Raw genomic sequence first — 17,432 nt, 5'->3', positions numbered from 1 at the left:
CGAGGAGCACTGGGGGTGCCCATTTGTATCACATGATCTCATTGATAGGCGCACTTTGCGATCGCAAGTCGGACTTTGGGGATGGGCAACGCCCAGCCAAAAATTCGACTCCGACGTAACTTCCCACACATAGCACTGCCACGATAATGAAGGTACCGGACACAGTGTCATGTCCGACCAGTTTCTGCAGTCAACCGTGCCAGCTGACATTTAGGACTGTAGAGAGACTACCAATGAAATTTGATTCTCGAGAGAATGTTCAAAAAAGAATTTCTTTCCTTGTCCTCTGAGTAGTGTAAACTGATATCAGCACCGCTTAAAAGGGCCAAACATGAAAATCTATCCTCAACATATTGTCTATTGGCACCCAAAAGAATATTATAGAATTGTTTTGCAATTTTAGAACCTTTGTGGAAGGTACGGCACTTGGTGCAAGAAGAACTCTTTTTGCGGGAGTTTGAGCGTCGAGAGTCAGCCACTAAACTCCGCACAGCCACTTGGCGGTGCTCTGTAAGAGGGAGCGCGTAGTTTGCAGCAACCAAGGGTGTTTAAATTTGATTAGATAGTAAGATATGTCAGTTTATCTAGTTTTGAAAGCTTCGCAGAATTTATGACTTGGGAGAAAGGTCGAGGAATGAGGTTGGACACACAACAACGCGCACATCGAGTAAATGCGTGGCAGTGTAACCGTGGGATTGGTTACGCCTACTTCGTAGGCGTTGCCCATCCCCACTTGAAGTCGTCGTCGTCGTCGTCGTCTACCTTTTCGTGAACCACGATGCACGTCGAGACCACCGACAGGCTCAAGATGGTTGAATCAAGTTTTGTCTTGAAGAGCTTTCTTCCTCAGTTGACTATCAATATCACCACGCCTTCGACCGCAATAGATGGCCTCATCTGCCAGTGAAGCTCAACGTTTCCTGTTACATCCACACCCTGCTATTGTGGCTTCTGTGTTCGGCATTCCACCACGCCCATCTCTCCTCTGTTCCGCCTTGGACTTCTCCCATCGGAAATGGACGTGGCGACGAGTTGCGTGTTGGCCGGATGTCTGTGACGACGTCCTTCTAAAATCTTACCCTGGGATCCTTCTTTCCGCTCATCATACAACATCGCCTTCCCTATCGTGTGAATGGGCTCAGCCCGGCTGCCTACCTCTACTATCATCACTGCATTGAATCCGCGGTTCAGAGCACATCGATACAAACCGGCTCCAATCCCAGGCTGTAGGCAGACCGTCCCTGCCACCTGCTCCACAAGTTCATGCTCACGACATTCCTATCGGGTACGTGCGCCATCAGTATCGCGGACAGCCAGTTCCTCCAAAACATCACGACCATCGCACTGTCATCGAAGACACATTCGTCTTCGATTCGCTCGGTGTTTGCACCGCAGTTGCGTCCGTTGAGGCTTGATTGAGACCATTGGTAGCTGAGCGCAAACTGAATACACAACTCCTGATGACCAGCGCGCATACCTTGATATTAGCACTGCATGTGTTGATGGCGGCTGTCGAAGGGGCACTCGACACGAAACTAGGACTCCGAACAAGCTGATGAACGACAGTGTCTGGGATGTGAGTGATCATTGCCTAATCAGAGATAGATATGCGATATACCGACTTCTCTTCTCGGATAGGTCGAACACATTTCTATGGTGCGGCCTCCGTGCCCGATGACGCTAGGCCGATACTGACCGTCGCACGTACACGGACAAGATTCTATCGCTGGATTATCATCAAATGTATGCCTCTTTCTTCCATTGATTTCATGTCTGCATTCTCGGTGAGTGCTCGTGATTATCCAGGAGGTGCAGCTGACTTACATCACAGCTTCCCCCTTGCTATCTCCGGAAAGAAGTTGAGTTGTGATCAGCATCATCCTGCTTCGTTCAAGTTCGCCCGCGTGCGTATAGCTGCACATGTCCCACCAACGAAGAGCAGTGCGTATGCAGATGGTGTGTTAGACGGTCTCCATCAGGCTGTCTCCATCAGGTTGCAACAAGGATGGCGCGACTCTCGTCGTCGTATGACCATTTCATAAGACTCCGGTCAATTCTGACACACACACCTGCAAGCCTCTGCTATCTCTATGACATACTTGTGGCTGCTGATACTGTGCTCCATCGTAGCGGTCGTTCGAACGGCTCCTGACGCGGTTTCCCGTAAACTTGTGTTGTCCAATGACGACGGATGGGCCGCTTTGACGATTCGCGAGCAGTTTGACGCCCTGACGAAAGCTGGCTTCGACGTACGTCCATACTTGCCATTCTGAGGGCGTACGATGCGCTCATACAGTGGGTGGAAAGGTGATCCTGTCTGCCCCTGCGCTGGATAAGTCGGGCACGGGATCGTCCAGCGCGACGGCGACCGTAGTTGCCAATGGATGCGAATATGATACCTGCCCATCCGGCTCTCCGCCCACTGGTTTCAACGCTTCGAATCGTGAGTTCAACATCAGACTATGACCTGTGTTACAGCAGCGCTGACCTACCCCCCTTTCAGCACATTTGAACTATGTAAACGCTTTCCCGTGAGTGTATCATTCGCGTCTCGACATTCAGAGTCTCAGAAAGCATATGAATGCAGGGCGGACGCAGTTCGCTTTGGTATACAAACGCTCGCTCCCGAGTTTTTCGACTCGGAGCCCGATTTCGTGGTTTCAGGGCCAAATGTCGGCAGTGAGCGCACCTATCACCTATCCTGCGAACTCGGAAGCTCACCATTCATAGATAATTTGGGTTCTACCGTCTTAATCGCCGGGACTGTGTAAGTCCTGCGGGCGTTCCGCCGAGTCTTGTGGCTGGTGAATGCTGCTGATGAATGAAACAGCGGAGCCTCGACAGAGGCCGCCAAAGAGGGCGTCCCCAGCGTCGCGTTCTCGGCGTCTGGCGCCTCAACATCCCAAGTCTCCTACGCAGATGCTCCGGAAAACCTCGTCGAGTCCGCGACGACATATGCCACTCTCGGCGCGATATTCACTAAAACGCTACTCTCGACACCGAAACCTCTCCTTCCACGGAACATATCTTTGAACGTCAATTATCCCGCAACGAGCGCCAACTGCTCACAGGTGTCCGACTTCAAGTTCGTCTTTTCCCGAATTTTCGTCAATGAGAGCCAGACGGACGTCGAGCACTGCGGGAGCGATCACTTGCCTGACGAGACGACGGTTGTGGCCGCGAGCGGCGGATGCTTTGCCAGTGTGAGTGTGATGAACGCAACGACGAAGGGTGATGTGGATGCCACCACACAGCGGTTTGTTCTTGACAAGCTTGATGGCCTCCTGAGCTGTCTACCTTGATTCGTAGGTAATCATTAGGGCGTGGGTAGCTTGTGGTGAAGCCTGATGTACCGGCGTTCAACGTCGAATGCGGAGATTTCAAATCTTGCAATGATCTCCGATGCCTCTTACAATCTACATTGAACAAGTGGCTCGACCCGTGCGCTCGATATCGGCTTCATGGAAGCAGGTTCATGCTGCGTTTCCGAGCTGCTAATAGTTCGCGAGAAAGTCTTGCCCTGAAACTACTCGTCTGCGAGTAAAGGTGCATTAGCCTAATCACGCTGGCAATTTTGTTGTCGTGCTGGTATACCCGTCGACGCGATCGCACGTCCCATCCAAGCGGATTACCTGTTCCTCCTGGTCCCAAACGTGGGGTTCCACGGGTAGGCAACGCGCTCGATATCCCCCCCCCCCCCGACTACCCGTGGTTCAAAGATGGCATGAAACACCTATGGTAAATTGCATATATCACCAATACATGATATGGTTAATTCATGTACTACGTATACAGGTGACGTGATCTATGCGGAAGCCTTTGGAACAGGTATTCTCATTCTCTGCACCGGAAAGACTGTACAGAAATATTCATAAGACGTTCAGCGAACTACTCGGACAGGCCGCGAGTCCCTATGATGACAGACCTGTGGGCCCACTGAACGTGCCGGTAACGAACTAGTTGATATAGACCCCTCACCAAGACCCAGTCATCAGACGTGAACATACCGCCCCGCGCGCCGTAGTCTCATTCACGCTCCAATCCCGTCAGACTATTCCATCGATAGGGATATGGTTACTATACATTCGTCGATGCTCGATCTTATACGATTAGCATTAGCAAAGATGATCAGAATCAAAACAATCATGCTCCACGCTTCAATGCTCATGCGCCATAGCTCGTCGTCGGCCTCAACGGCAAGCCCGCCTTCTCGTACACCATGTCGATCGTCTTCATCTGGTCGACACTGCTCTTGTTCGTCACCCAGTGCGCCGGCTCGCGTCCGCGGAGCCGGTCAACGAACAACTCGAGCTGCCAGCGGTAGGTCGACCAGGACGCGTCGCCGTGCTCGCCCGTAGACGAGGAGCGTTTGTACGCCTTGTGATACGTCGTCTCGCCCGTTTCTTTGTCGGTGACGGCGATGTAGTGGTAGAGATGCGGCTGTTGAGTGTTCAGACGTAGAGAGTTTCCGTTAGATCGTGCAAGATACAAGAAGGAGGGAAGACGGGCTCGCCATCATGAAGTTGTAAAAGTAGATCTTGGCGTTCGCGGTCTCCACCTCGATCGAGGGCAGCTCCCAGACACGCGGGATGACGAAGCCGACGTTGGCCCGCTTCATATCCTGCACACACAGAGAGAGACGTCCCTTTGTTCAGCGACCGACCGAAACGCACCCACGGGGAGAGAAACGCGTCGACGGGGGGGTGGCGCACATACGCACCGAATAAATCTCGGACGTGACGTCGTATTCGCCTTCCTTGCCCTCGGCCGAGCCGTGCCGGAACACCAGCGTCGCCTCGATCGCCTCGTCCACGCGCGGGTCCTTGGGGAACGGGCGCGCCTTCGCGGCGGCGACGGAGGACGCGGCGCCGGCGTCGAGGATGAAGCGCGTCGCGGAGACGACGTAGGTCATGTCCATGAGCGAGCCGCCGCCGAGATCGAATCGCCAACGGATGTCGCTCTCCGGGATGGAGCCCACGGGAGAGGTCATGCGCGCGTACGTGCGGAGGATCCTGCCGTGCTGCGTATGGAGATGGCGGGTAAGCGGGCTATTTGGTTCGCCATGGAGGATTCGGTTTGGGGGGGGGGTTGGAACAGGAGCACACCTTTGGCCGGTTGACGATGTCCCTGAACGCGTGCGCGGCGGGGTGGCATTGCCAGTGGAAGGCTTCCATGAGGACGAGGCCTGTCCGTTCGGCGAGGGCGACGACGCGCTCCGCCTCGATCTCGTTGTCGGCGAACGGCTTCTCCAGGAGCACATGCTTGCCGGCCTCGAGCGCCTTCATCGCCCATTCCGCATGCAGACCTTCCGGACGTAAGAGTGTTTCGTGAGTCCCACGGCGCCGGCGTGGCAAACGCGAGTTTTTTTTGTCGGCGTGCTGCTCACCGTTCGGTAGACTGATGTACACGAAGTCGATATCCGGCTGCTGAAGCAGCTCGCCGTAGCTCCCGTACGCGCTCGGGATCCCGTACTTCTTCGCGTACTGCTTCGCCTGGGCGAGGTCGCGCGAGGCGACGGCGGTGATGAGCACGTCGCCGTGCGTTTGGGCGGGGCGGATGACCGCGGCCGAGTTGATCATCGCGGTGGAGAGGATGCCCATCCGGAGCGGGTTCTGCGAGGTCTGCGCGGGCTTGGACGACGCATACCACCATTGGTGGGCGAAGGTCGCGATTTGGAGTGCCTGAAACATCGTAACGTGAGTTGGACTGGGTGGAGGTCGAGAGGGCAAGGGCACGCACCATTGCCATGTTGGGCTAATTAGATATCGGTATTCGTCGTAGATGTCGTGAATAAAGAATCGGTAAAAGAGATGCGATGAGAGGGCGGTCGTGTCGTCGTGTGCGACGTCCATGGCGAAGGTGTATATGTATTCCAGGCATCTGGGTCAGTCTGACGTCACACAGTTGCGTAGCTCGAACCGAGGCGTATCTCAACTCCGCGGGAGCATAACCATTTTGCGAGGAGCTGCGTTCTATGTTGTTGCGGTAGCGGGAGGAGCGTCGGGCGTCGCCGAGAAGCCGCGCCCTCCGAAGCCCCAAGTCGGTGTTGGGGCGCGGTCACATCCGGCCTCAAGGGACTCATCATAGGCGCATATACTCAGCATGAAGGGTCGGAGCACTTTCTTCACGCACGGAACGTCGCATATATGCGTTGCAAACGAAGATGATCTATTGCAGCTGACAGCGTCGGCATCCTGCGGCCTCCCCTACACCGGTGGCCCGCGCGAGCCCATGTCTACAGACCGACAAATAGCCCGAGAGATCTAGTGGTGCGCGTGATCGTGCTTGACAGGGTCCGCCTCCAAGAACGCGAGGAACGCTTCAGCACCGGCGCCGGCCCCGTCCGTTGAGCTCGTGGCCGCGACGGGCTTCGCGTCGGCCTTGGTGGGTTCGGCGGCGTCGTACGCGGAGAGCTCGCTCGCGAGGTCAGATGGGATCGCCGGTGCTTGCGGGGCGGGGGGCTGCGCGAAGGACTTCACGACGCCGACGTGAGCGTCTTTTGCCTATCACCACAACGGTGGTCAGATCACAATGAGATTTTGCAGGGAGAGGGTAAGGGGGAGGGCGCACGACGGGAGGTGCCTTGTAGGCCTTGAGCTCCTTGATGTAGAGGTCCTGGACGAAGTCTGCAGCGAACGAGGTTGCGTCTTCAGTTCATGAGGCAAAAAGCAAGCGGGAGGAGACGGCGCACCCTTCCGAGCGACGGCGGAGGACGCGAGCGTCCTCGATGAACGGAGCGCCTGGACCTGTTCCTGCACATCAGCATCTTCCCTTCGCGCTCCAAGAATACTGTGAGACGCACGGAGCGGGCGGCCTGCCTGAGGACGGCGGAGGACATGGTCGACGACGAGAGAGGTTGTGTTGCTGAAAGGCACCGTGGGAAGCCGAGACTCGCCTCGTCACGGTCCACCCGCCGCCACCCGAACGCCTGCCCCGCCATAAACACAGACCTCGCGTTTTCCCCAGAGTCACCGTCTTTTTACCTCCATCATGATCTCAAGAATTGCTATCGCTCGCGCCGTCGCGCCCCGCCGCATGGCCGCCGCCGCCGCTGCCATTCCCCGCGCGTACTCCACCGGCGTTGACAACTCGTTCAAGTGCGTAATCGCTCGTGCGTGGGTATACTCCGATCTGACGCCTCCTTTGGTGATACAGCAAGAAGGAGCAGGCCCACGAGAGTGAGCACAGAGACGAATTCTCCTGTGGTATATGCGCGGATGCTAAGCAATCTACATCGTAGCCGAATACGCTCGCCGTCACGAGCAGGAGCAGCTCGAGAAGCTGCGCAAGCAGGTGCGTCGCCCCCGAGTCTCCGTTTGCCTATACCTCTTGCTCACCGTACTGTGCTCCAGATCGCCGAGAAGAAGGCTGAGCTCGTGAGTCGCACCTACCGTCCACGACCCGCTTCTCGTGTTATTGACGGCCTTCGCAGGAGAAGCTCGAGCAGGAGCACAAGGAACAGGCCGAGAAGACTAAATAAACAAACGTTGCCTACGTCGGTAGTATGTCGGTTTGCTCGCCCGTCGCCCCGTTTCCGGTCTCATGTGCACGTTCAGATCATAGCATCCATCGTCGCTTGTAGCTTCCAGTCGCACATCGCAATCACATTTTTGTTCGTTTGAACATCTGCTTAAGCAGAGTTGCGCCGGTCCGCAACAGACGACGCTCAGCGTCATTCGGCGATGCTCTCGGTTATCCAAAGTCGACTCGCTCGCTTTCCTGTGAATTCAGAGGAACGGCTATGCAGCCTACAGGATAAACGGCCCAAAATGTGGTGCATGCTGAAACAAACCCCCAGTTGTATCCCAATCCAACAAAATCTCCGGGCTCTCGCGGGAGACGCGATGGAAGCGCGAGTCACAGTGCTGCGGCTTCGCTAGGCGATCAGCGAGAATGCCGTCGCCGGTGCCAGCGGCCGGGTGTCTTTTGTGCTTTCTTCGCGCGTTCTGTCTGAACGCTCGCCACCGCAAACTCCGTAAGGAGATGCCGTATTGACGACTACTATTCTGCGGACCCTTCGAATGCGCGACAGCATACACCAGTAGCACTGCGTCGAACGGATGCTGCCTTCTTGCATTGTCGGCTCATTCACTAGCATACCCAACGGCCTCCACCTGATGGTACCAGCTACCGAATCCTCGCCTTATACGATGTGAGCATTCCTTCGCCGATCCCGACGCCCTTACCCCATGCGTTCATATCGCTCCGTTCGTCCTGGACAACTTCGCAGCTTCTTGCTATGACGTCTACCCGGATGATTTGGCTATATGCCTGCATGGCTGTAATAGCCAACCAACTCCCGACTTGGGGCCAAGGTAGTAGTGCAGGGTATGTTTCAGCATCCTCCACAATTCCTCCGTTTACTCGTCCATGTCGTTCTGTCGCAGCAGCCTGTATGCTTTTTGGTATAAAAAATGCGCGTCTCTTCAACACCGAAAGGCAGTCCAGCAACCTCATTCACCTCTACAAGCCTTTGCGAGTAAACGTACGTCCACCAGCTACTCTGAGGACAATCGTCTGACCAGCGACGACACCTCCAGTTCTTCGATAACATCATGATGTTCGAACGCCTCGCCCTCGCCGCCGCTTCGCAAGGCGTCTTCGCCGTCAGCTGGCAGCCGTTCTTCATCGCCGACTGCTCCGGAACCGTCGAGAACTCGGGCTCCTACACCGGCGGCAGCCCGCCCATGAACGGGAACGGACCCCAGCAGTGCATCCGCCAGCATCCCGCCTCCGTCGACTTCGCCCAGTCCGGCGGGGTGCGGTGCTCGCTGTATCATCTTCAACGACCAGAACTGCGCCGACTTGCGCGTTCGACGTCGGCGACGGGTGCTTCCGACTTTGGCGGCACCGGGCAAGCGATCGTTCGGGAATCTCGTGCTGAGGCGGCGACGATCGGTGGGCGTCTGTCTATTGTTGTAGAGTACGGAGAAAGTTTGCGCTGAATCGATCATTGGCAGTTTGGTGAGAGCATGGTTGCGTCGTACGATGCGATGAATGATGCCGGAACACCTTGCTATGCTAGCGTGTACTTGGTCTGAGCTGTTCGTACATGCAACACGTTGTCTGACCTGCACCATTTACCTAAGAATTCCCCGTGACGATGATTGGTGGCAGGTGCCGAGTCGACTACCGACGCTGCTGCCGCCCTGCATTGCAGAGTCCTTCAGGAGGAAACGAGAGGTACACATAACTGATATTGCAGCAACCCAAAACCCAGCATGTACAAAGATAAGGAAATCGTATAAGTTAAGCCGGGCCGTCGAACTGGACGGCAGGGCAGTCCTGGCCGCCGTCGGGGCAGTGAGGGATGAGGGTCTCAGTAGCCCCGCCTGAAGAGAAGACACAGCGGCGTGAGCAAGAAAATTTCCCGCGGGCGGAACACGCGAGCACACTCACGGTCGCTGGTGAGAGTCGGGAACGCGCGCGCGGTGCAGGCGATCTCGAGGTCGGCCGGGCCCTTCGTCGCCGGGAACGACGCCGGCTTTACCGCGGCGGTGCTCGGCGCGGGGACGACATCCGAGCAGTCGATGAGCGAGTTCCGGTTGTGCCCGAGCACCGCGAGCTTGGCCATCGCCGCCTTGAAGCTCGCCGCCATGAACTCCTGCTGGTTAACGAATCCTTGCCAGAAGCACGCCGTGCGCGAGTCCCGGGCGAGCGCAAAGTCGGATTGCAGGCGGAGCTCGCCGGTGTCGTTGCCGCTGCCGACGGGGAGAGGAGAGGTGACCTCGCCGGTGTTGTTGCCCGTGCCGGGGAACCCGGTACCCTTGAGGAGCACCTCGAGGAACACCTGGGTATCGAAGGTGAACGGCGTCTAAGGGTGCAGATAGTCAGCTTCGTTGTCTCAGCAGGTTAAGCTGAAAGGATGCTCACCGAGTCGAACGGAGCGGCGTCGATGGTCAAGTCAACCTTGTCCGCACGCGCGACCGAGTGAGAAGCGAGGAGAGAGACGACCTCGAAGGGCGAGAAGTTGCCCGCATCCTCGAACCGCGCCAGGATCTTCGACACGCTATCTTGCGGCTCCGGGATCAGGCCGTCGACGGCCGCGATCGTCTTGTTGGGGCGGCCAGCCAAGAACTCCAGTTGGGGCGCGCCGGGGCAGTTGCTCAACGCAACGGTGCCAGCGAACTGGACGAGATCACCGGCACTGATCGTCGGGTGACGAGCGAGGAACGGGATGAGGTTGTTGACGCTGTCGTCGATACCGTTGTTGGCGGCGAAGTTGGGCTCGACGGTGGGGAAGAGGAGCATGGATCCGTCGGCGCCTCCGCCAGCCTTGGGACCGAGGCTCTGGGAGATGGCAATGGCGTCGTGGAAGGTCAGACGGATGACCTCGTGGGCTAGTAAGGACGAGGTCAGTTCCTTGTTAAGAGTTAAGAGCAGGAACGCGCTTACCATCTTCACCGCATTCGTTTTGGAAGATGGTCTCCTGGAGATCCTTGGCGAGGGGGATGAACGCGCAGCAGGCCGCGTTGCTGACCCGGGTGCCGTCGGGGCAGACGGCGGTCGGTGCAGAGCGCGCAACGGCGGCGAGAGCGACAAAGGCGAGGAGGGACGCGAAAGCCATTGCTATGCGTATGACCGGAGTAGGGCGTAGAGCTGAAGAGACTCGATGTCCTGAGGTTCAGCTTGCAAAAACGTCCCAGCTTATATACCCAGCAGGAGTCGTGCTTGCAACATGGTCCGGAGGCCAATCATCCTTGTTCAAGCACATCGAGCCAATGGAGAGCCCGCCATTTGAGGACTCACAGGAGTGTGAACGAGGTGAGTGGACGATAGCTCTGATCGGCACATACGAGGGAGCGCGCAGGAATGCCCGAGCGCATACCGGCAAGGATACTGACTATTCCGGGACCGTCGAGCATGCGTCGGGTTGAGAAGCCAGGCGCGATCGTGGACTGCACAGGTAAACGTTGTCGCACCGACGGAAACCAAAGTATGGGAGTGGGTAGAACGAACAACCGCTGTGGGACCAGGGGACCGGGACAAACCCATGCCATGGATCTGCTTCACCCAACGCTCTGGAACAACGCCTGCCAACGCAGTGGAGTGCTGGACGAGGTCCAGATAGGTCCATAGAAATCATCCACTTCCCTGGGACAAGGAGGTTCGTACGTCGTTCAGAGCGCCCAGAGCGACCGGTTTTGATGCACGACCATTGACGCCTTGACCACTACCAAGTGCACGAAATCGCCTGGGATATATCATGAAATTGTGGAAACATGATCGTTGATAACGCATAACACAGATGACCCATTGACCCATTGACCCATTGACAGGAGAGGTTAGTTCGCATTCTGGCAAGTTCTGATGATGGTGCACGACAGAAGATGAGCTGCGCCGAGAAAACCAGCAAGTCTCACGCACGGTGGGGCAACGTGGGGTTGCACCCAAGGCGCTTCTCAGGTTGCGCTGTCCGAAGGAAGAAACCAGGCTACATATTGTCTCAAGGCAACACAAGCGGGTTGCCGCGTCCTGGTCCTCTCGTATCTTTCCATCGTTCTGAGCTCGTTCCATCATACTTCTAAAGCTTACAAGTAGCATGAGCCTCTACGATGGAGATGCTGCAATCGCGGTCTCGAAGTCGGGTGGTGGAGTATCATCGTCGTGCAAGCCTCCGTGATCCTTCATGGTCGGTAGTGCTGATGGGAAAGTCGCGGCTACAAGCGTGAGCGGTATCGTTTGTTCGATGGGTTTCTTACAGCCAGGGAGAACGACGCGAACTCGAAGGAAGTACTAAAAGTGCGGCCATTATTGACTGTCATGGTCAAAGAGACGCGGAAACTCACCGAGATGCTTAGATTGAGAGTTTCAAAGGAGGGCACGCACGGAAAGATGGCCGAGGTCTCGAGGCGAACTGTGCACTCGCAGGTCCATTTGGATTTCGATCGAGTCCAAATTGGGTCTTCGACTACAAGCTGAGAAGCCTTCTCGGACCGCTGCAATTCTAGCGGTGTTTCTGGTCCGAGAGGAGGAAGTTGCAGAGGGTCAAGGCGGTCGGAGACTGTATGGGTTCTGTTCTTAGCATTCAGGAATGATTGGCGTTCTATCCATAGGTCTATAGAGATAGCTTCTGAAGGCGGTGCGGGAAACAGTAACCGCGAGATGGCCTTCGGAATGAGGCTTGTCTTCATGGGTCGAGTGGTAGTCTCGACAAGAAGTTGCAGAGGCACCAGCGTACCTGTTGGATATGTGAGCCTGTAAGGCAGCGCCAGCTGGCAAGGTGCATGCATGGTCAACAACATGTCGTATTCGGACTGAATACGCTGACCTCGAGCTCTGCTCGACATGGTCTTGCCCACCAATGCGGACGAACGCATTCATGAACGCGATGAGACACTCGTGCACCCGCGGCCAAGGGTATAGAATCAGTGACTCCCAGTGGTTCGGGGGATACGAGAGACGTCAGCTTGATGTTTGCGTATCCTCGCCGAACGCACTTCAACCACCCCTCTCGCGGCATGACACCACTGACTTCCAGCACGTAACGGACTGCTCCTCTAGTATCTCTCATAGTTTCATAGTCGGGATCGGTATCGAAAGAGGGTGGCAACGTCTTCGGGATTCTGAAGCTGAAGGGTAATCGGGTGAGGGTGCTTCGCGGAGATTGAGGCGAGATCCCGTTGCGCCATAGAACCAACTCCTTGCGCAGAAGGCTAACACTGTCGTCCGTTCCTCGTATAGACCTGTGCACGAATGTGTGTCAACGACTATCACTCTTCCATTACACGGATGATCGACTCACGTCTCTACCGTCCCAGCGAGGGCGATCTTGACATGATCGATCCCTTCAACCTCAGCAAGGGCTGCGTCCATATTGACGATTCCTTTGATGGTCTGCCCAGACACTGCTGTGATTGGACCTCCGCTCACCACCCGGCCCATCCCTGAGGGATCGAACAGCAGCAGGATCTCGGAGGACATGTCGATAAGAGAGTTGCGCTCTCGTAAGTCTCTTGATATATGGAGCAGCATCCGAAGAGGGCGGAACAGATTTGAGCTTGGCTAGCGCTGGAAGCAAGGTCAATCGACAGGCAGAGGGATTGTTTCGTGGCATGCCGAGACGAAGGAAGCCGTAAACAACATTGGCTTGTATCGCTTGTCTTGGACGAGCCCTTCCGAAACAGCCTCGCATGCTGCCCCAGGTTATTCATGACTTGGCATTGTGATGATAGAAAGAGACTCGCTCTATGTCGTGCGAGCGCCGAGACCCGTTATGTACGGCGTCCGACTCCGGAGTCCGAATCACGCCTTGGCCATGAACTCAACTCATACTTAGTCTCGTACTGTCAACATATCATCCGTCGACCACCGCTGCTTCACATTTTAAATGGTCGAAATATACTACTACGCCAACCAACGATGAATCATCCCCGCGAGCAGTATCTACGGCATGTTGAGGACTTGCACAAGTCAGTATCATGACGGTACCTCACCCTCTGCGAGGGCAACGACCCAATACTCTCTGTGGGGTGTGATCAAACGATGAAACTTGGAAAGTGCTCAGCGGCAGCAGGATGCACGTACGGAGGTAAATCTAAATGGGAGCTCGTATCGCTGCGGTAGTCTGGCGCCGGTGTGTTTCTATTGAGCACCCGTGCCGTGGACACCAAACACAATGGTATCTTGCTCGATAGGTAGTTCCCTACGCCGGGGAAAGGCACACGAACATATATGAAGTACTGACCATCTTCGTTAGCCGTCTATTCGGATCATATTGCTTGTGCTCACGGAGACTTGGATCGTATCAAGAAGAAACGTTGGAGAACATGTCAGGATCAAAGATGACTTGAACGTTATCCTACGCTCGCAGATCATTTTTCGGGGTTGATCTCGATTGAGAGAATCCCGGAGCGAAATGCTGCTTTGTCCCTCCTGGTTCAGGGCATCCGCTACAGGTATCCACGTTGGCTCCTCCTCTACGATAGTGAACCCCTCTTCTCGAGGCACCGGCTGGGCTGAACCGAATCCTGGCAGACGCGTTACACTTTCAGAAAATGTCGTCTTGGCTCCCTGCGCAACCACGGTGACCGAGCGACAGACCCGGAAGTCAACGATTTTCGGGTTCTTGGGAGGTCTGGGAAACATATTTAGTTGATCCTTGGACGCTAACGACTTAGCCACTGGTCCAGTTCTGGTAGTAATGATTAGCTGGAGGGGTATGGGTGTGCCCAGCGGGAACGCAGGCAGATCAGGAAGCTGGACCTCTATCTCGGCAACACAGGTGTTGCCAAACATCCTGTTACGAATCGTCTTCGACTGCGCGTGCGACCTCCATAAGAAAGGTACCCTGTCGTTCATGAACGCGTTGCGCAACTCTATATGAGCCGGCAGACCCAGCGGAACCATGGCGATGATACAGGCCGGTTGTACCAGACGACGGGCGCGGCCGGGGCGTTCTTCAAATGTTACGATGGAATAGCGGACCATCCCAAGGCTCTTGATCGCTGAAACAGCATGAAAGGAGGGTGGCAAGTTCGCATCGAGTTCCACGTAAAACGGCAGGGATAGTAAACCGTCCTCGGGTATTTGAGGAGCTTCTTCCCGTTGCCAGAGGATCCTCTCCACTGAAAACAACGATCGACATTCCTTGTAATGCGCTGAGCGGCCTCCTGAGCCTTTCAATACGGTACGGACGATCCTGCTTGAAGGTGAATACATTGTAAACGGGGACACGTGGGATCACGTACGTCTCCACAGAACCTGTAATTGAGATACCGACGGCCTCAATCCTTTCTTTACGTGCGAGCACGGTATCAAGGATTGCGTGACCGGCCAATGCATCGCCTGCCACTACGGTGGTGTCCTGGATGGACAAGGAAGAGGCTGAGGGCATTCGTAATGCAAGCGCTGGCAAATTCGTCGAGAGAGGGTGTCACCTCATGAACACAGCGATTGCGAGAGTTCGTGACAAGAATTAGATCCATCTTGATCCACAACGTCGATGCTAGGAGGGCGCCTGATAGCAGCAGTGCCAAGAACACCGAATGCGATATATACGACCTTTGGGAATGAGTGAGATCATGTGGTCCATATGGCAACAACGCTCAATGGTTCGTAGGGCCAAAATAGCTATCAATGGCACTGGAACTTGGCACTGGCACTGATCTGGAATGGGGTGCAATTACAATGGAAGACCAGAAACAAAAAGCATCGTGTGACAGGCTGCGGCGAAACCTTACGTCGTCACCATCGCTCTTCCCCTTTTGCATTACCCAGATATCAGGTACTCGTCGTCGGAATGCGATCATGCAGAGCTCAATCCGCTGAGCGGGCGACTCGACGTTCCGGCCTGGGACTGTACTACCGACCGAGACGTCGGCGAGGTCATTGCCTTCAACACCGCCGCCCGCGTCCTAGCCTTTACGTCCAAAACCTTGATGCTAACGCGTATCGGATCCTTCGGAAGCTCCTCCGCGTCGACGTCCCGCCAATCCCGATGACGGTCTTCCGTCTGCATCACAAACAGCATCTCGTCCGCCCAGAGGCGGAACACCGAGCGTTCCTTGTCACGCTCGGAGAACGAGGGCTCGTCCGCGGTACGCTCAACCTCCAACAGGTCGTCGTAGAGCGGGAACGCCCCGTCCAAGACGGAAAAACCTTGCTGGGGGAGGTACATCCGCGACATGCCCGTCCGGTACCGCCACCAAGGCGTTAGGTTCGCGGAGCGGATCGTCGCGCCGTCGATGTGGAGGAGCGAGTCCTCGTACCCGTCGGCGATGTAGATATCATCGTGAGGGAAGGCCACGCGCGGGTACATGGACGCGAGCCTCTTCGGGCTCTTCCGCCCCCTGAACTCGTAGTGCATCTCCTCCGAGCCCCAAATGAACTCGCCGGCAAGGTGGTGGCTGACGCCGGTCAGCTGCAGCGGGAAATTACGCCGGTAGATGAGCACGGGGTGCTGAGCGCCCCAGTGGGTCGAGCAGAGGCCTTTCTCCGTCCATTCGACCTCGGGCGGCAATCGTCCGGAAAGGACGTCCCCGAATGTCACCAGTGGCGAACCCAACCCGAACCAGTCCAAATTGACATTCGGAAGGGCCGGCGTGGTGAGCATCGCATGCAACTTGGTCAGGCCGTAGAAGAGCGCATCCTCAGCCAGGTTTCGGGTGGCCAGCTCGACGCTCATCGTGTTCGGGACCGATGCCGCCGATAAGGGGAGGATAATATAACCGGAGAGGTATTCCACGACGAGCGCGAACAGTGCAGGATTTCGATCGATGTGGACTTCATGTGTGAGTGATTCCGCTAGGCCGGATAGGAAACAGCCCGTGAAGAAGTTGGGCGAATCGAACTGGATTTGGTTGCGGCTCAGAACGAACTCTTCCGAGCGAACGAAGACTTTGTACGATGCTCGTGGCTGTTCTTCGGGTTCCGTAGACATGGCAGGCTCCGACATGATGAAATTGCCCTCGGGTCGGGGAAGGGGGAGACTCGAAGGCGAGGTGGGGAGAAAGCTCAGATGATCGGTCTTGTTGAGAATCGTATGGGAGGCTGGGAGGTCATGGATCAGCGCGATCGCTCAACGAGAGGCTGATGGTGACATACCGGAGCCGCTTGAGCCTGCTGCGAATTACCTGCGGCGGTGATAGCGTTGACCGCAGCGTGGATAGGGCCTACAGGTCTGCCAAGGTACCCCGAAAAGAACTCGTCCAACCACTCGAAGAAAACCGCCTTGTCTTCCGGAGAAAGGTTTGCCCAGTCTATGCTGATGTTATCGGAGATTTCGTCTTCGTCCTGCTGATATTGCTGAGGTGCAGCCTCCACGTGCCGAGATGGAAGAACCGGCGCGTGTGTTGGTGCATGTGCGCTCTCATGAACTTCAGACCGTTCCGGTGGGCGTACACTGCGATTAATGGGTGGCGGAGGTAGCCTGGATGAAGGCGTGGCGTTGTCTTGTGCGGTCTCATGAGCTCTCACTCCTGCGTATCGGGTGGGGGGAGGAGGTGGAGGTTTAGCCTGGTACTTCTCGTTCATGTCCCAGTTAGTCTGTTTAGTCGGCACACTGGAGTGTCTGTCGACAGTATTGTGCAGCTTGGTGCTGGCTGATTGGGATGCCTTTTCGGCCTTCGCCTTCAGTTCCGCAACTGGTGAGGCATCAGCGAAACGGATGGCAATCCAGTTCAAGTATATTTCTACGCACACGATGGCATAATCCAGGCCTTTTATATCGTAGGGTCAAGAACAAGGAGAGGAGGTTGAGGCGCTTGTCCGGGTAGTGATTGGATGTCCGCCGCGCCGATTTCGAGCGCCGACCTCCGATGAAGGCGGAGAGGGCTTCACAAATGCTTCTGGTATCTCATGTTACACAACGCGCTCGCTTGTATTTCTTGTGAGGTCTTCCGACTGTATCTGACTGCGACCCGAATTGCACTCGGAGCCTCCTGTAGCGAACGAAATTGTACGCGCACGCACTACGCGCCTTCCAGCGCGGC

At 56.0% G+C, this 17,432-nt stretch overlaps 8 protein-coding genes across 8 annotated transcripts; 3 read left to right on the top strand and 5 right to left on the bottom strand.

Annotated features, from left to right (window-relative positions):
* Window positions 1-2,090: 2,090 nt before the first annotated feature.
* PUNSTDRAFT_73830 (acid phosphatase) lies at window positions 2,091-3,302 on the top strand (the record flags this gene model as incomplete). Its single annotated transcript, XM_007386910.1, has 7 exons — window positions 2,091-2,249; window positions 2,308-2,443; window positions 2,504-2,531; window positions 2,588-2,679; window positions 2,731-2,767; window positions 2,831-2,884; window positions 3,056-3,302. The coding sequence occupies 7 exons, from the start codon at window positions 2,091-2,093 to the stop codon at window positions 3,300-3,302; spliced, it is 753 nt and encodes a 250-aa protein (XP_007386972.1).
* Window positions 3,303-4,047: 745 nt separating this feature from the next.
* Window positions 4,048-5,815, bottom strand: PUNSTDRAFT_54658 (NAD binding Rossmann fold oxidoreductase). The gene is made up of 6 exons (XM_007386909.1): window positions 5,740-5,815; window positions 5,387-5,681; window positions 5,106-5,305; window positions 4,721-5,020; window positions 4,514-4,621; window positions 4,048-4,440 (listed from the first exon to the last, which is right to left on the bottom strand). Exons 1-6 carry the CDS (start codon window positions 5,746-5,748, stop codon window positions 4,165-4,167), a joined length of 1,188 nt encoding a protein of 395 aa, XP_007386971.1. The 5' UTR covers window positions 5,749-5,815; the 3' UTR covers window positions 4,048-4,164.
* Window positions 5,816-6,263: 448 nt separating this feature from the next.
* On the bottom strand, window positions 6,264-6,838 carry PUNSTDRAFT_137272 (uncharacterized protein; the record flags this gene model as incomplete). Its single annotated transcript, XM_007386908.1, has 4 exons — window positions 6,264-6,503; window positions 6,571-6,626; window positions 6,692-6,746; window positions 6,803-6,838. 4 exons carry the CDS (start codon window positions 6,836-6,838, stop codon window positions 6,264-6,266), a joined length of 387 nt encoding a protein of 128 aa, XP_007386970.1.
* Window positions 6,839-6,990: 152 nt separating this feature from the next.
* Window positions 6,991-7,480, top strand: PUNSTDRAFT_137271 (uncharacterized protein; the record flags this gene model as incomplete). Its single annotated transcript, XM_007386907.1, has 5 exons — window positions 6,991-7,097; window positions 7,156-7,178; window positions 7,241-7,293; window positions 7,353-7,376; window positions 7,433-7,480. 5 exons carry the CDS (start codon window positions 6,991-6,993, stop codon window positions 7,478-7,480), a joined length of 255 nt encoding a protein of 84 aa, XP_007386969.1.
* Window positions 7,481-8,395: 915 nt separating this feature from the next.
* Window positions 8,396-8,945, top strand: PUNSTDRAFT_137270 (uncharacterized protein; the record flags this gene model as incomplete). The annotated part of the gene is made up of 2 exons (XM_007386906.1): window positions 8,396-8,485; window positions 8,541-8,945. The coding sequence occupies 2 exons, from the start codon at window positions 8,396-8,398 to the stop codon at window positions 8,943-8,945; spliced, it is 495 nt and encodes a 164-aa protein (XP_007386968.1).
* Window positions 8,946-9,182: 237 nt separating this feature from the next.
* On the bottom strand, window positions 9,183-10,567 carry MnP7l (substrate-free manganese peroxidase; the record flags this gene model as incomplete). Its single annotated transcript, XM_007386905.1, has 4 exons — window positions 9,183-9,332; window positions 9,400-9,814; window positions 9,874-10,340; window positions 10,396-10,567. 4 exons carry the CDS (start codon window positions 10,565-10,567, stop codon window positions 9,250-9,252), a joined length of 1,137 nt encoding a protein of 378 aa, XP_007386967.1. The 3' UTR covers window positions 9,183-9,249.
* A 1,125-nt stretch (window positions 10,568-11,692) lies between these two features.
* On the bottom strand, window positions 11,693-12,924 carry PUNSTDRAFT_127729 (uncharacterized protein; the record flags this gene model as incomplete). The annotated part of the gene is made up of 4 exons (XM_007386904.1): window positions 11,693-11,742; window positions 11,802-12,215; window positions 12,272-12,686; window positions 12,746-12,924. 4 exons carry the CDS (start codon window positions 12,922-12,924, stop codon window positions 11,737-11,739), a joined length of 1,014 nt encoding a protein of 337 aa, XP_007386966.1. The 3' UTR covers window positions 11,693-11,736.
* A 1,911-nt stretch (window positions 12,925-14,835) lies between these two features.
* On the bottom strand, window positions 14,836-16,920 carry PUNSTDRAFT_122212 (uncharacterized protein). Its single transcript, XM_007386903.1, has 2 exons — window positions 16,546-16,920; window positions 14,836-16,491 (listed from the first exon to the last, which is right to left on the bottom strand). Exon 2 carries the CDS (start codon window positions 16,394-16,396, stop codon window positions 15,248-15,250), a length of 1,149 nt encoding a protein of 382 aa, XP_007386965.1. The 5' UTR covers window positions 16,397-16,491; window positions 16,546-16,920; the 3' UTR covers window positions 14,836-15,247.
* Window positions 16,921-17,432: the final 512 nt, after the last annotated feature.

The sequence above is a fragment of the Punctularia strigosozonata genome (genome assembly GCF_000264995.1).
Source record: "Punctularia strigosozonata HHB-11173 SS5 unplaced genomic scaffold PUNSTscaffold_12, whole genome shotgun sequence".
Lineage (NCBI taxonomy): Eukaryota > Fungi > Basidiomycota > Agaricomycetes > Corticiales > Punctulariaceae > Punctularia > Punctularia strigosozonata.
This window is presented reverse-complemented; position numbering and strand designations above follow the sequence as displayed.

Excerpts from the sequence above, each read along its gene's own strand:
- PUNSTDRAFT_54658 (XM_007386909.1), bottom strand. Across the intron at positions 5,306-5,386 it reads GTACATCAGTCTACCGAACG|GTCTGCATGCGGAATGGGCG; the intron begins GTGAGCAGCACG and ends TACGTCCGGAAG. Across the intron at positions 5,021-5,105 it reads ACATCGTCAACCGGCCAAAG|CACGGCAGGATCCTCCGCAC; the intron begins GTGTGCTCCTGT and ends CTCCATACGCAG.
- PUNSTDRAFT_122212 (XM_007386903.1), bottom strand. The coding sequence starts at position 16,396 with ATGTCGGAGCCTGCCATGTCTACGGAACCCGAAGAACAGCCACGAGCA.